General features: G+C 51.6%; 1 protein-coding gene and 1 long non-coding RNA gene across 5 annotated transcripts in view; one reads left to right on the plus strand and one right to left on the minus strand.

Moving 5' to 3' along the window:
- DPYSL3 (dihydropyrimidinase like 3) overlaps window positions 1-16,114 on the plus strand; it is a 55,633-nt gene that overhangs the window by 22,690 nt on the left and 16,829 nt on the right. Inside the window, exon 1 of one of the 4 annotated variants that reach the window (XM_027468152.3) lies at window positions 10,168-10,320. The exons of the other annotated variants lie outside the window; for them this stretch is intronic. Within the exon in view, the coding sequence (XP_027323953.1) occupies window positions 10,282-10,320 (39 nt within the window). The 5' untranslated portion in view covers window positions 10,168-10,281. Of the gene's footprint in view, window positions 1-10,167; window positions 10,321-16,114 lie in introns of those variants that run through there. 4 annotated transcript variants of the gene reach the window in all.
- On the minus strand, window positions 422-10,060 carry LOC139998693 (uncharacterized). The gene is made up of 3 exons (XR_011803414.1): window positions 9,619-10,060; window positions 6,204-6,568; window positions 422-4,988 (listed from the first exon to the last, which is right to left on the minus strand). It is a non-coding gene; the product is annotated as an uncharacterized lncRNA (long non-coding RNA).

Genomic DNA, 16,114 nt, shown 5'->3' on the forward strand with positions numbered 1-16,114 from the left:
CTAGATGTTTCAACCTCACTTCACTTTATTGCAAAGTGTATTGGAAGGTCAAAAACAGAGCTGTGGATTCAGGCACAGTGAAGTAATACTGCTGTGCTACTGCACGGTGTATGTTTAAGAGCAGTTAGGTGCCTTGCCTTTGCTTCATCAGTGGGAGTCAGAGCTTTGCCAGTTGATCTGGGGGTAATGGCAGTGAGCACTCTTTCAGGCCAGAGAGTCAGAGGCAGCTGGGGTCGGGGCTGTGGCTGTGGGGGCTGCTGTATGCCTGCACAGCTTTCTGGACTTGCAGATTACATCACATATTTTACTATAGTGAAGTCAGAGTTTTGTGTGGCTCACAGGCAGCACCCTCTGAATTCCTGTGGTGGGGGCATTCACAGGGGGCTGGTAATGTGTAAATACAGCCTGCAGGGCTCCTCTGTGCTCTGCTGGGCATCTGCAGAAGCAGTGTGGCTTTGAGGAGTAGAGGAGCGAGCTTTACAGGCACAGGGTCTCCTCTGTGCTTGGTGCCTAGGAAGACAGTAAAGCAGAATCCTGTGGTAGCCTCCTTAATGGACCTCCTCGGGGCTCAGCTGTACGAGATCGCTGCTCTTCCATCCTTCTGTTCAGTAACACAGGCGAGGAGCGCTTGGCTTGTTATGCTTACCCCAGACTTCTTGTCCCATCCTGCTGCGTGGTTCTGCAGTGAAGTCTTCATTTCCACGGCAACTGGCCGTGGTCCCACAAACAGGGGATTGCAGCTTCAGCGCGGGCTGAGGCTGCGCTGTCAGCCAGGCTGTGAGGGAGCGGGCTGGGCTGTAGCTGAAGGCAGCGGGGCGAGGCGCCACGCGCTGAGTGGGCCCTGGGGACCCTCCCACCAGCTATTGGCTTCTTCCCGCAGGTGGCCAGCGCCATGCAGGCCCCGTTCCATCCAGTTGTGTGACACCACTCAGATTGTTTGTGCTAAATCTTGGGATGACAGAGGGCTCTGCCTCAAATGGAGAAGGAAGCTTGAGCTAACTCTGTTCTCTCTTATTTTTTCTTTTTCTGACACTCGTAAAATTTGCTATGACTTCAGCATTCAGCTTTTTGTTTCCATTACCAGTAATTTATGGCAGAAACTCCAAGCCAACAGCAGTCTTTTCCTTACTAGTGAACTTAGTGTGATCTAGAAATTGCAGTTGTGCACGTCCTTTTAGCACCATTTAAAATCTTGCATTTATGCAAGTGATCATAAAGCACTTTGATGGCATTGATTCATAGCTTCCATGCCACCCCCTTCAACAGAGAGCTGAGGAAAGGTTTTTGTTATTTCTGGTATTTCTGTAGAATATAGGAACAAACCCAGGCACTGGACTAGTTCGAACAATGCAAATACAAGAGTAAAACCTATATTGTAATTGCTGGGGTTTTATGCTAAATAAGCTCATTTTTATTGAAAAAAAAAATCTTGCATATTTTTTTTTTAAGAAAGCTGTTGCCTGCAGAACAATAATTGGTCATTTCTTTGGCTGTTAATGACAGGATACAGGTGCTTGCCAGCATTTAACAAAACTACAAAGTTTGTTAAGCTGTGCTGTATGCGGTCAGAGCTTTGCATGGATATAGAGGGATTCTGGCCTGTTGGTGTAGAAGGCATTATGTGCTGGGAAAGGAGTTTATTTCTATGTCGGTGATACAGTTTAGCATGCTCTTTACCTTTGCAAACTGATAGCTCAAAATAATATTTAAAATGCAGAGCCAGTATTATTGCCCCCACATCTGACAACCAATAGTAGGTCCTAGCTCTGTCACATTTTATGGAGGCAATGGGGAATCACCATGCAGGCCGTGAATGTCACAGTAGGCAACATGTTCTAGCGATGGCTCATTCCAGTAGATAAGAGAGATGATGCTTCTTTTAATACTGTACATATGGTCTCCAAGGTCGACAGAAACCATAGCAAGATGTACACATGCAACATTTCCTGATCCTGCACGAGGAAAAGTCTGTTCTCATGCATAGCCTCCAGAGTAGCTGAGATTGTTCCTCCACTGACCACAGACCAGCAGTAGGCTCGCTTATTGCTCTGGTGGGGATGCCACAAGAAAAACACCTGCAGCAGGAGGTGACATCAGTGATTCAGTAGCTTTGCATCTTTCCTCTGAAGTGCTTCTGGATCGTGCCAGCCTGGCATAGTACAAGGGTCTGTGTCCCTGCCCAGCTGCTAGCTGTAGGGTGAGATGCGGAAACGAAGGGCTGATTCCCACATATTTGTGCTTGTGACAGATCCTGAGCCCCTTCGTGGGTGATGGTGACACAAGAATCTGCTCAACTACAGGGGAGGGGACAACGATGCTTTGCCTCTGCCCCATGTGGCTGGGGGCCCTATCACAAAACATGGCTTCCCGCGGCCTTCTGCAGGACGTCTGCAGGTCTGGGGCTCCAAGTAGAAGCTGGAAGAAGCGTGTGGCTTCCTCACACAGCACCTCGCTGTAGCAGTGCCAGGGGGTGGTCACGTAGTGTGAGCATCCCAGCTGGTAGCATTTCATCAGTAACCAGATTTTGGGAGCCAAACAAATTCCACATGGGTATTTGTGGTTGTCATTGCAAAGTTGCATGCAATTGTTTTTGCAATGCACATTTTAGAAAAAAGTAAATCAATGAAAAAATTATGAAATGTAGCTAAACATTTTGAGATTCACAAAGCAAAACTCACTGCTTTCTCATTTGAAGTTTTTTTTTGCTGTGTTGGAAATCCCTTCAAGCATGTTGTATGCATGCAGTTGTAAGTGTCAAACACAAGCATCAGTGGGTTTAAATTGAAGTGTTGTGCTTTGACCATAGCAGATTCCTTGGCTCCATCCTGAATTAGCTTTTCCTTTTCTATTTGTCTAAGAAATCAGTACTTCCAGCAGGTCAGAACAATCTGGGAAGAAGGGTGTTTGGTAAGGTGAGAGTTCTAGAGTACGGGACTGCAAAATGTAGGTGCGTGGTGTTGTCTCCCATGTGCCCTGGCAGCCCTGTCCCATGCAGTGTGAGGGGGGTGTGGGCAGTGTTGGCTGGGCAGGACTGGGCCAGGGGTGAGTTCTGCTCAGGAGGTGTCCTAGCTGCATGAGCTGGGGACAAGGAAACCTGCTCAGGAGTCACAGCTTGCAGAACATGAGGAAGGGGATGGAGAAGAAATGCGGCCTGTGGAAACCTGCAGTAGTTCTTGGGATTTGCAGATGTTGAATATCAAAGCAAAGTTAGTAGTTTTTCAGGTTATTGGAGTATTAAATCTTAAGTGCTTTGCCCAAGGAGTTGGTGCCACTCTTACGTGGTGAAAGAAAAAATTAAAAACAAATCAGAGGAACACAGTCCTTCAGGTTGGTTTAGGAATCATGAGAAAGCCACTGGAATGGTACCAGCTAATGCCTAATCTGACAGAATTTATTGAACCATTAAGTCTGAAGAAAATAGCCTGTAGGCAAATATTATTAGTTCATCTCCCCAGATACCAAGACCTCCAGTTGTCATCCTGAACCTGAGCGTGGATGACAGATTCCTGCAAGAGGTGGTACTCTGTGCGAGTTTGCAGACACCGAGCCTTTTGGTTTTTCACCAGATCATCCTGGGACAGTCAGTCCATGCCTTTTCCACTGAATGCAGAAAGCCCAACGGTGTGTGCCTTGGTTGTTTGTGTGGGAGATGGTAGATTCTGTAACCGATGTTGGGTTGTCTTGCCTGTGAGCAGCCAAGCTGGGGGGATACAACCTCGGGGACTGAAGTGCTGAGGGAGCCCCAAGTGCATTCTTGTACCACTCTGGCCACCACTAGTGGCAGTCTTCATAGCAAGGCTTAAACACTAATGGGTGTCATATCAGAAAGAAACCAAGCAGGAGCTGTGTTTGATTATGTTGTATGTGCTGGTGGCACCGGCTGATTTTCTTTGGTACTTTTTTAATGGGTTTGTCATTTTTGTGGTTCTGTAATAATCCAGCTCAGCATAGGAGTGGGATGCAGGCTGCCCAAGGCTGCTGGGCTACCCAGGCCCACGTTGAAGCTCTTGAGGTCCAGGGCCCACGGGTGTTTACCTCTCCAGACATGAGCTCCTCCCTGTCCTGCACAGCTCATGCCTGCCCTTTCATTCCTGGCTTCCATTTGGCAGACTGGCCATTGCAAGTGGCATGAAAACAAGGAGGTTTTGGAATTACAGAATCACAAAATAGAATCATAGAATGATTTGGGTTGGAAGAGACCTTAAAGATAATCTAATTCTAACTACCATGCTAGATCAGGTTATCCAAAGTCCCTTCAACCTTGTCTTGAACACTTCCAGGACTGGGGCAGGAAACAAGCCCTATTTGTGATGGAAACAAACACTGTGAGACACGGAAAAGTTATTTCCTCTGTGTGGCCTTCTCTGCAGAAGTGGTCTGAGTGAGCGCGAAGCTGGTCACTGACAGTCCGCCCTAATCCCAAGGAAAACCATAGTAGAGACCAGCTAGAGCTGCGTTTGCTCTGATGCTTAACCTCAGGAGCAAGGTTTCCCTATGTAGACCCCCTCCATTGTTACCTCTGCAAAGAGGTGGAGAAAGTTGATTTTTCTGCTGGGGAGTAGTTTCCATGATGGCCAGAGGAAACAGGAGGAAGAAACAAAAACCAAACATGCCGGCAACTTCCTGGAGACAAGGCTGAGGAGCTGGAAAATATTGCAGTGCCTTGGCTGGCTCTGCTGGGCTGGCTCCTGGTGGTGGGTTAGAGCCAGCAGCACTGTTCTCATCGATCTGCTGGGACCAGCTGAATACCATTTTAGAGCAAGTGGGTTTGGATCCAGCAACGGGTGTTTCCATTCAGCTGAGGGGAGAACAGGGGTGAGGCTGAGCAGAACCCCCAGACCTTCTTTCTGTTCCTTGCACCGCATGTGAAGGGGAAGACATCACCTCTGTGCCTCTGTGTCATGGGCTTGGTCTGGCTCCTCTGCACTCAGAGGGAGTTGAGTCATTTCAGTGGAAATCCAGATGCTCTTGTCTAGCCAGAGTTCACCCTGTGGAGAGATCAAACATGCAGTGGGGCAATATCCCTCCAGGCTCAGCGTTAGCGTTTGGCCAGAGATGAGCTTTGGTGTCACCTGTCCGGGGCCCGACAGGAGCCTGGCCACTGTAGCATTGCTGGACAGATCCTGTCCATGCTCAGTGTCAAATAAGCTGTGTCCCGTGTCTGCAGCTGTGGGGATGGAGCTGTCAGAGGGCACGGAGCAGTGCAGGTGAAGCCAGGACTGTCCCAGCTGCGTTGCACCAGGCATGGGTCAGAGGCTGCAGTGCCGGGGCTGGGGGGTCCCCAAGGGGCTGGCCCTGCTCTCTGGTGACATCCTGTGGAAGGAGCACCCTCGCCAGGCCTAAGCGGACTGGCTCCGGGCATCCTTGCCAGGGATACGAGACCATGCAAGGAGAAAAGCAATTTTTCTGGCTAGGAAGCAAACCTCTATCTGGGCACCCCACATTTTTTCCTGCAGGTGTGGCTGTACGCTCTGCCACTTCTTATTCTTCATTCTATTGTTGCTTTAATCAGGAACACACTTTCCAGTTTCAAGCACTTGTGTCCTCCAGGATCATTTACAAATTCAGTTTTTGCTGCCGCATTTGATTATGTCTGGCAAATCCAGTGCCACCTTCTTGCTCTTAGGTTTCTGTCCCCTCCCTTTTTCCCTTGTGTCGTTTCTGAGATGAGTTTGAGAGCTGCCTCCTCCTCTCTGGGCCCTGGTGGCTCATCCTGTGCAGAGGTGTGGGAAGGCACCAGGGGAGCAGCTTTGGCTGCCAAGCCCCGGGAGGCTGTGGTTGTGTTAATGCTAATACATTAATGTTCATAGTCCGTCGTAAAACCAAGGTGTACACACTGCTCTGCTATGCTCTGTGCATTGCTGCTATGTTTCTAAAGGGGGAACTGGAGCAGGCAAGGTGCTGCTAATGCTGGTGGTGGCACTGGGCAGGGTGATGAGGACAGCGTCCCCATCCCACAGCCTGTGAGCTATCCTCTGGGCTGCCAGCCCTTGCCCAGCCTCTCCCTTGCATGGCTCACTGAGCTCCCCAGGAGAGGAAGAGCACTTGCTGAGCCACCCAGTTCAGTGTTCTGCAGGATTAGGCTGTAACTGAATTAATTGGCCTTAAAGCAGCAGTCACTCATGTACACATATTAGCATATTCCATTTGACATGTTTGATTTCAACTTCATTTGTTTCCGGCAAAGAGAAGAACTAGCTTACCCTTGCCTTGATGTCTCCTCTGCATGCCTGCCTGCTCAGGGGTGCATGGCTCTGTTGCTGTGATGCAGGGATGGGTCTGCCTCTCGCAGTTTGGGGTTTGTTCAGCTCTCAGAGGCCTTGCAGCCCTGTTGGGGCTGTGAGAATCCTCGGGGACATTTGTGAAAGCAGCAGTGTCCTGTTTGAGTGAGTGTCAGAGCTGGGGGCTGAAGGCAGACTTGCTCGCGGGGTGGCTGGGCACCTGAAGGATTTAGCGCTCATTTTTCTCAGGGAGTTAGTCATAAAGTGACTGTTTCCAGAGGTTTTTCACTTTTGATGGCAGCAGTTAGGTCCTGCTGTCATTATTTGAAATGTAGTTTTGTCACCATCTAGAATAGAATAGAAATAGAACAGAAATTCAAAGTGCTTTTAAAATTATTATTCACTTATTTCCCTTTCTCTTCTCTTTTTTTTTTTTTTTTTTTTTGACTATTTATCTTAAGCCTGGCTGGTTTTTCCAGCTGAAATGTGGTTAAGTAGGTGTTCATTTAACTGGTCTGTGGGGAAGTTGCTCACCGTTGGTGGGAATGAGCTCTGTCCCTGGGAGCAGCAGCCTGGAGTCCCCTGCCTGCCTGCGGCAGCCTCAGAGCAGGCAGGGCAGGGCGTGCGCTCTGGAGCTCAGTCTTGCTGTGCCTCTGAGCACCGGCTGTCCGAGTGTACGTGGGGGAAGCGAGGCATCTGGTCACTCACCGAGCCTGCAGACTGCCGGGCCTCTCAGCTGCAACTTGGAGCAAAAGCCCTCAGTGAAGGCTGCGTCAGGGTCACCTGCCTTCCCGCTGTCTCTGGCCCTGTTTCAGTTCAGCTTGGGTGCAAGTTAGGAGTCCTGTCAAATTGGCTAAACTAACTAGCGTTAGGCCTGTTCTTAATTGCTGCCTGTGAAGAGCGTAGGGTAGTCCACAGACCTCCGGTTGTCCACAGGCTGGGAACTGCTGTTTTAAGAGGGATGTTGTCTCGGTGTTTGCTGTGGGCACACTGGAGTTGCTGTGGGCTCCTGATGTTCAAGGGCAGCCCCTTTCAGGGACTTCAGCTTTCTGGAGCCTCAGGTATGTTCTGTGAAGCACCATGTCTGCCAGGCTCTGGAGCTGGTTCGTGAGGGTTTTGTGGATGGCATCACTGGTAGCCTCAGTCCAAAGGAGAAAGAAAAGAACAGTCCTGAAATTACTCTGGCTTCTGCTAATCCTTAATAAGACTGCAGATAAATTCTGGCTTGAACAATTGCTTTACCTAATGTCAGTTTGGACATGTGATTGAAATCATGGTAATCCAGCTGGGGTGGAATGGCAGTAATACCCAGTGCTTTGAACATGACAGTTCCTTGAAAACATCAAGTCCTGACCTGGAAATTTAGTTTGTTTCAGGCCATACATCTGTTATTTTTTCTCCTTATTTCCACTGCCAAAGCCCCAACGTATATCCTAGCCAGGATAAAACTAAGCAGAGTCGTTCCACTGTGGAAAAACTTGTGTCACGGCCCCCCCACCTGCCTTGTACAACATGGAGGCAGTCTCCTGCTGCCTCTTGGCAGACCTCATGTGTGTCCAGCATGAACAGCTGAGCCTCAGATTCCTTCCCATTCGTGTCTGCTCCTGAGTGGGAGTTTGAAAGGCTGCAGAGCTCCATGTTGCCTCTGGGAGATCGTGTAGATGGTGGGAAAGCCGGTATGGCTGTAAGTACTTTTCAGTAACAGAGCCAGTGGGCTTTCTTCCCAGTTTCTTCTCACTCTGTCTTTCAAGTTGAACATCAGAGAATGGGAGAGCTGCAGCCAACAGCACTGATAGTATGGTCATCCTGTGAGCACTCATTGCATGGAGCCGGACACCCCCACAGAAGTAAGGGTGACTCCAGCGATGGGGAGAGGACAGAGTGTGGAGAGAGCCACAGGTCTGGGTCAGCCACCCCCTTCCTCCAGGGCTACACAGACACACACACTCACTCACACACAAGAAAAAGGGTTGTGTGTGGTGGAAGTTCCTGGTGTGCTGGAATAGGAGTGCCTGACCAGCCTCTTGAGACAACACATCCTGCCAGAGGTTCCACCTAGAGAGAGCTCATCAGATGCGTTCCCATCTCTTGGATTCACTGTGCCCCAGGGTAGATCAGACTCTGAAAACTTGACTGTTAGGAGAGAGGAGGGGATGATTTTATGCAAAGAACACATACAGGAGAAAGGAGACTGCACGGGGATGAGCCACCCTGACACATCTGCTTAACATTATGACACTTGAGCCCTGATTTATCCCACCACTGGTTATATTCACTGTACCTCAGTTGTGTCTGTCTGTAAAAGCACCATTGATCACATCAATGTAAGACTGGTGGGACCTACTTTCATCCTTTGCACTAGCGCTGGGTCAGCAGCATCCTGGTCTTTACAGACATGTCTTGAGTCAACAGCTGAGCATTGATAGGCCATGGTCAGAGTTGGTTCCATTTCAAAGACAAAGTCCTTGCAGCAGCACATGCCCGTTCCTCTGCTCACACTACTGGTGTTCATTGCCATGCTCCTATCACCCACTGTGGCCATACATTAACATCTAACTGTGTGTTATCTCTGCAGGTTTTTCTGAGGAGGGTATGGGCTGTAAGAGTATTGCCATTTTGAAATAACTTTCCAAACGGCTCTGCTGGTTATTGAGGATGTTTTGAAGCATGTGAGTAACACCTTGCTGAGGGCACCTTGAAGAGGCCCTATGAAAAAGAAATCTTTTTCAGTGTTGAAAGTTTTGGGCCCCCAGCAGTGTAAAACATGCTATGTATTTATGCAAGTGTCACACAGCAATGAGGAGGAAAGCGCATCTCTTCAGAGGAAGGCTCTGAAATCACCATGGCTGGCCAGCATTCAGGGGGCTGATGCAAGTTCAGCTCTTGAAACTGAAAACTCAAGTCAGTAGCATATATCTGCGTAGTCATTTATCTAATTAACTGCTGCTCTTTGTGTTACTGACAGCACACCGAATAACATGGTACTACAGAGCATGGGGATACCCTTAAACTTTCTAGAAAATAGGTGAGTGAAGTTTCAGGAGGTTTGGCAATGAGGGTCAAGCACCTTTCTCACATGCCAGTCCCAGCTGGTCCAATCTCCCCAAAGTCCAGGACCAATTCTGGGTGCATCACAGCGTTGTGGCAGGAGCACTGCAGTCTGGTACTGTGTCTCCTACCCACCCCCTCCTTGGTCAAAGAGGCACCAGCCCAGTCCTGCTCCCCCATGCCCTTTCTGGCCCCTGCAGACTGCTTCCTGCTGACTGCTGGGCTGCTCCAGCCGTGGGGCGGGATGCAGGAGGCAGTGGGCCAGCTGGGCCATGCAGCCCATGCAATTTTGCAGATGCCTCGGTTGTCCTGGCAGTGATAAGTAAGTTATTGAAAGCTGCTGACTCACCTGAAGGCGGTGAAAGTTTTTTGGACTTAGCAGAAGTGTGCATCCATTCAAACCTTCTGAGAGCTTCAGCAAGATCACGTTTGGGCAAACACAGAGGCCATTTGTGCTGCCGACACTGGTAGTGTTTACATGGGGCAGAGGTTGTCAGTCAGCTGTGCACTGCGTTGTCTTTTTGTTTCCAATACTTGTGCTTTTGAAGGAAAATCCAAGGTGATCCAGATGCACGCTGACAGTACCAAATAACCTGCTCTTTTACAAACCTCTTTAATTTACTGTTATCACCTTGACAACGTTTAGCTCGCAGGCGGCGCCGTTGGTGGCCAGCACCCTCGGCTGCTGCCTGTGCAGGCTCGGCCCAGGCACGGAGCCGGCCCCGGCCGCGCTGCTCGTCCTCGGCGGCCGTGCCCCGGGGCTGGGCGGGGGGCGGCGGGCGCTGCCCGGAGCCGCCCGGAGCCGCTGAGCCGCGGCGGGCGAGCGGGGCCGGGCCCGGGGCGCCCCCTGGCGGCGGCGGGCGGGGCGGCGCGGGGCGGGCGGGGCGGGGCGGGGCGGGGCGGGGCGGGCTCCGGTCCCCGGTGGCGGCGGGCACGGCGGGCGCGGCGCGGGCTCGCCTTTGTGCGGAGCCGGGCGGAGGGCAGCGCAGGCGGCGGCGGGCCGGGCAGCGCCATGTCGTACCAGGGCAAGAAGAACATCCCGCGCATCACGGTGCGTGCCCGCGGGCCGGGCGCGGCGGCGCCGCCGGTGCCCGGCTCCCCTTTGTGCGGCCGGGGCCGGGGGCGCGGGCGGCGGGGGCGGTGCGGGGCCGGGCCGGTGCCCGGCGCTGCGGGCCGGAGCGGCGGCGCGCAGACAAAGAGCCGCCGCCCGCGCAGGTGTCCGCGCTCGGCGGAGCCGCGCCCGGCGCTCCCCGCGCAGCGCCCGCGGCTCCAGCCCGACGGCCGCCCCGGGGCCGCCTCTCGCCGAGCCGTGACAGCGGCTGGGAGCGGCGCCCGGCCCGGGCTCGCGGCCCCGTCGCGTTCCGCGGGGCTCCCTCCCGGGGGGGGCAGCGGCCGCGGAGGCGTCGGTCCGGGGTGCGGGCGCTGCGGGCGGGCGCTCCCCGTGGGCAGCGCGGCCGGGTCCCGCCGGGTCCCGCCGGGCGGGGGCCGGGGCCGGGGTCCCGCGCGGGTTCCCATTGTCCCCAGCAGCGCGCAGCGGGAGCGCAGGTGGGGCGGGCGGGCGGCGAGCAGAAAGCCGCCGGGGCGGGGTTGCAGCCCGTCTGCCGTGCTCTTTATCCGTGCTCTGCGAGGTGCGCGCTGGATGCGGAGGCGCTGCGCTGGGTTCCGAGCTGATCTCTTTCTTGCTGCATCAGGTGCAGCGGTCCCCATTGCTGGCGCAGTAGTGCAGGGGACCACACCTACCGCGATCACAGCCCGTCCGTGCCACCTCAGCGAGAAGAAAGGCTGGCTGACATGTTTTCTTTGAAGCTGCAGGGAGGCCAGCTGCACGGGGGTCCCACGGGTGCCTCTCTGTGCCGATCTCTCCAGGGTTTTCATGCTCTGACCCAGCTTGCACCTTCCTTCGTGGGGTGCAGCTGCTTTCATCCTGGCCCTCCCTGGAGGAGGCTGCATGGGGATTTATATTTTTTTTCTGGGAAAGCAATCAGGTCTTTCATCTTTTTGATGGCTTTCTGCTGACTTCATATAGCTCTTGTTTTTCCTCCTGAGGACAGCTTTGGCCTCTTGAAGAAAAAGAAAAGACAAAGCAGTCAAGCTTCATTGTGCTTTTTAATGTACAGATGTGAACAAATTACTCCCAAAGAAGCACAAAGGTCATTAACCACTATAAAAAGAAATTCTTTTGTCAACCCAGATTCTCAACCCAATTGCTTTAATAAGCAATATCACCTCTTTACAAATCTTGGCTTTTCAGTATCCCTAGACCAGTTACAAGAACATTATTCCTGGAGGTGGGATTTCCCCCATTCTCTGGGGCTTTTTCAGCAAGGACCTTTGTGATACAATTTACAGATATGGGGGACTTGTTCCTGTTCCTCTGGACACCATCAGGGACTTTCTCACCTCAGTGGTAACAAAATCTCACAAGTTGCCTTTTTTTTAATTTTATTTCCTGTTAAATCCTTCCCTCAGCCTACTGATGCTTAAAATGTTGCTGGTGAGTGGCATTTTTGGAGCTGACACCACAGGTGGTTCTCTCCTGTGACTTCTGCAGCTTGGCGAGGGCCCCCCAGGACTTGCTTGCCCTGCTTTGCAGCATCATCATGTTCTGGTTGGGGTGGTGGAGATTCTAAAATTCTGGTCAAATAGCCATGTATTCCTGAACACATGCTTTGAGATCCAGGGGAAGCAATGAAGTGGAGTCTGTGTTTGAGTGGTCTTCTCTCATTTAATAGTACTGCAGAAAGAAAATCTCAGCTATGTTGGCTTCCCTCGAAGTAAGGCTCTGCAGTCCCCTTCTGCAGGTTATCCCTCCCCTGGGCATTGTGTCGATTGTTTGTTCCTCCTCCTGAGATTTCCACCCCAGAGTCTATTCTTGCCTGTCAAGACACACAGCAACCTTTGGGGATGACAGTCAGCTAAACTGTGCTTGTTAGAAGAGAAATTTTGGAGACTGCATAGTGCCGTTAGGATAGAAGATATCTCAAAGACCTTCAAAGCATCACAGTTGAGAGGTCAGGAGTATGAAGGTACACAGAGGAACGCTAGCAGGTAACTCACCCGTCAGTCTCAAATCTGATAGCACTGAGGCAGTGGCTGAGCCTGCAAATGAAGGGAGTAGTAGTGCTTTCACCATCTCTCTCACCCCACAAACAGGCAGGTTTGGCTTTTGTGAAGGCATTGGAAATCTGAATGGTTTTACTTCCTGACAGCTATTGTTTGACCTGTCTAGCATAATTCTGGCGATGCACAAACACCCCCCTCTTATTTCCTCTCATACTCAACAGCATTGCTGTCAGAATTAGCAGATAGTTTCTGACAGTTATCTGTAGAAAACCAGAGTTTGCCTGGTGGATCTGTTTGCAATTTCTGATCTTTTCTAGGAGAGCCATTTTAGTGCAGAAGCCAGAAGCTCAAGTGAAGGGTGCATGTGTTTTTGTGGGGTAAATTAGTGTGGAATTATTCCCAAACAGAACTGGAAAAGCCTGGTCAAAAGTAACGTGTGACAGAATGACAGACAAGACTGTAGCCATGAAGAAAGATTTGGAAATATGGGCAAATCTGTTGGTTGTGGTGTGGAGCAAACATGAGGAAGTGGGAGGGGAGGGTTATTGAATCTTTTTGTTTTTCTGTTCATCAGCGTGGTAGGATGTTGCTCTTCACTGGGCCTTTGGCTGTGCACAGTGCATCAGAGACCAGTAAATGTGATGTTACTTTCCAGATGTGTACTGGTGCTGGGATACCCAGCTCAGGAGAGAAGTCACCCCGAACTTTGTGTGTCTGTTGAGAGATTCTTTATTAGCTCCTTTTTAAAAAAAAATGTTTTGTTTTGCTTTACAAGATATAATCAAGATGCTTCCTCTCTTCCTCTCCTTCCCTGCTGTTCACAAGATGTGAACATTCCCGCAGAAAGAAAAGTGGAAAACCAAAATGAGTAAATGCCCTGCTTTCACAAAATAGCTATTAAGGGAGCTGCTGGTTGAAATAAAATGTCCTGGTCTTTGTGCTTTGGTCACAAAAATCTCTTCCATCCCAGGTAGACTGGAGTTCCCATATCTTCTCATGGTGTGGGCCATGCCTGTCCCTTTCAGCTACCCTGTCACAGCCCACAGATGGCATCTCTGTGATGCTTCTGGAAACAGTGAGGTCTGCACAGGGATGGCTGGCATCTTGTGTCAGGTGCAAGTGGGGAGAAAAGCCTTACTTACTGGGCAGAGTTTGGTAAGCTGCCAGCCATCGCTGTGGTATTTGTTACCAGCCCACATCATGGGGAAGAACATGTGCAGTTAGCAGTTCTGCTGGCCTCGCTATTCCAGCCTGGGGCTTTTCCACACTCTGGTGAGGTCCCTTAATAAGGAGACGTCCAGCCGCTGGTGACACACCACAGCAATTAGCGTCTATTCTTTTTCAAGGGAAAGAGCAGTAAAGCCACACACCTGCTTCTGTGCTACCCTAATTACACCCCTGTGCTTTGTCAACAAGGTAAACACTATTCTTGGCTGGATCCAGCATCCTGCTGGAAGCAGCTGCCTCCCTTTCCTGCTGCAGCCTCACACCAAGAAGAGATGCTAAGAGACCCCCTGATACTTTGGGATCTCAGATGACCAGGTGATGCTTAAGAGCATAAGGAGCAGAGTGTGGGCAAGAGGGAATGGGTAATGGTTTTATAAGCTTCTTAGTACTGATTCCAAATGCCAACAGGTGAAGGGACAGAGTGTCCAGCACAAAGGGCTGACCAGCAGAGGTGCTGGGTACCAGAGGTGATCCCACTGAGCCATGCAATGCTGTGATGGAAGGGTGCTTCCAGGCTGAGCTGTAGGGAGGTGCCTGTGCCTGCAGGAGTGGAGGCTCGTGACAGGCACCGCTCCTGTGACCCGAGGGCTGCCGCCAGCTGCCCAGAGACCGGCTGAGACACGCGCAGTGGCACAGGCCAGGTAGACAAGCAGCAGCCTTGTGCCAGCAGCCGGGCAGAGCTGCCTGCAGCTGCGCTCAGGAACCACTTGCAGCCATGGCGCCGCCCCGGCGTGTGGCCCTGGCAAGGAATCGGGCTTCCCCTTGCCATCTGCAGCCAGGGGCTGGGCGGGGGCCGTGGGGGTACGCGTGGCTCCATGCTGCTGCCAGGCCTGGAGGAGAGGAGCTGCCGTGGCGCCTGCCTGCTCCCTGCACAGGCAGAGCCTCACGTCTGCTAACAATGGCTGGTGGCACAGCCCGACACGGGCTGGCAGGGGACACGGTGGGTGTGGAGAAGCACAGGCGAGCTCTGGCAGGGGAACAGTGTGCTAATTGTGATCTGAGGCTGCTCTGGATATGCGTGCTGCAGAAGCCTGTCTGTTAAGTCAGCCTTGTTTCCTCTTAACTGTTTCATCCTTTTCCTTTCCACTCCCCCCGCCTCTTCACGTCTGGGTGTATCCTTGAATGATGCCTGAGCCTGTGGATGGGTTGTCATTGGGATTTTCCTTTTTTCACTGTGTTGTATTTTTTCCTCATGGTTAATGGGTGTGCTCTGGTGCAGCCCGTGTCTCTCCTGTTCTCACGGGGATGGTCTGGTAGCCAGGCGTGGGGTGGGCACTGGTACAGAGCCCAGTCCCCTGAATAAAGGCCTTGTTCATGCTCCAGCCGTAATGAGCCTAGCAGTTTTATTTGTGTACTAACCGAATTAGCACTGAGCAGCCCTTCATGTCTGCCACAAAGTGACCATTTGTATTTGAATGAAGGCATATTTTCTGACTTCATATTAACACTTTATTCAGCAATTGTCAAGTATTTCAGTCTCCTACTCCTCACACCATTAGTGCTTGTGTCCCTTTGCTTTCTCTGGTCCATGTGCAGGGAGAAGTGGTCGGCATCAGTGTTTGCTGGCGCTCCTGGCTCTAGTGAAATTGAACTCCAGGGCCCTCAGAAAGGCAAGTTGGAAGGTGCGAAGGGAGTAGGCAAGACATACCATGGTCTACTTGTGTTATTGGATCTGGACAGGTTGAGTCTTTTATTGTCTCCATGAGCAGGCTATGTGAAGCCAAGTATGATTTGCCAGGGCATAGGGAACTGGACGTATGGGAGAAACTTTACATACAGTTGACTGGAATATAAAATGAGAATTTTCTTCCCTTTGTTTCTCACGATAGCCCTGATTCTTCTGCAGCTTATGCCTGATACTGTTGCTTGACTATTGCTATCTGCATTTTTTTATAGTGTTACTTAAATATTGATCATTTGCATCCCTAGAAGCCACAGCTTAGCTGTTTTCCCCTGTGACTGACAGGCTATAAGGAAGTGGCTGTGGTCCCATTTCACTCCTTTTGGGTTTTCTGAACTTAAAATGACAGTACTGTTACTTAGATGACATTTATACAGATGCAAAAGTGCCCTGTGCCAGGGAGGAGGAGAATCAGTGGTTCGTGAGCAGCATTGTTTGGGTCCAGAGCCCTGAGCCCCAAACCTGGGCATCACCTGAGGTGTGCTGCTGGGGAGAGGGGCAGCAGGCTGAGAGCTGGCTCCAAGACACAGCACTCCCAGGCCAGCATGCCCAGCTGGGCTGCTACCTCTACTGGACCCAAGGGTGGAAGATGCAAGCAAAGGGTGCCCATGATCCCAATGTCACAAATCAAGGCAGCGTCTGCCTGTGCCAGCAGTGATTTGTTGCGCGTGGTTGCTGGAAGCTGTGCTGGGAGGTCTGCAACCAGCTCCATGCAAACGTCTGCTGGACCTGTGTGCCCCCTGCGTTCAGGAGAGAGGGGAGCAGAGCCTGGTCTGCTGCTGGGGAAGGACTGTGGGCAGGAGAGAATGGGGCACAGCTCCAGCCTGGTGCCACCATACCTGGTGGATATGGGTCCTGTTGTGCCTTCAGCTGT

This window comes from Anas platyrhynchos, chromosome 14 (assembly GCF_047663525.1).
Source record: "Anas platyrhynchos isolate ZD024472 breed Pekin duck chromosome 14, IASCAAS_PekinDuck_T2T, whole genome shotgun sequence".
Classification (NCBI taxonomy): Eukaryota; Metazoa; Chordata; class Aves; order Anseriformes; family Anatidae; genus Anas; species Anas platyrhynchos.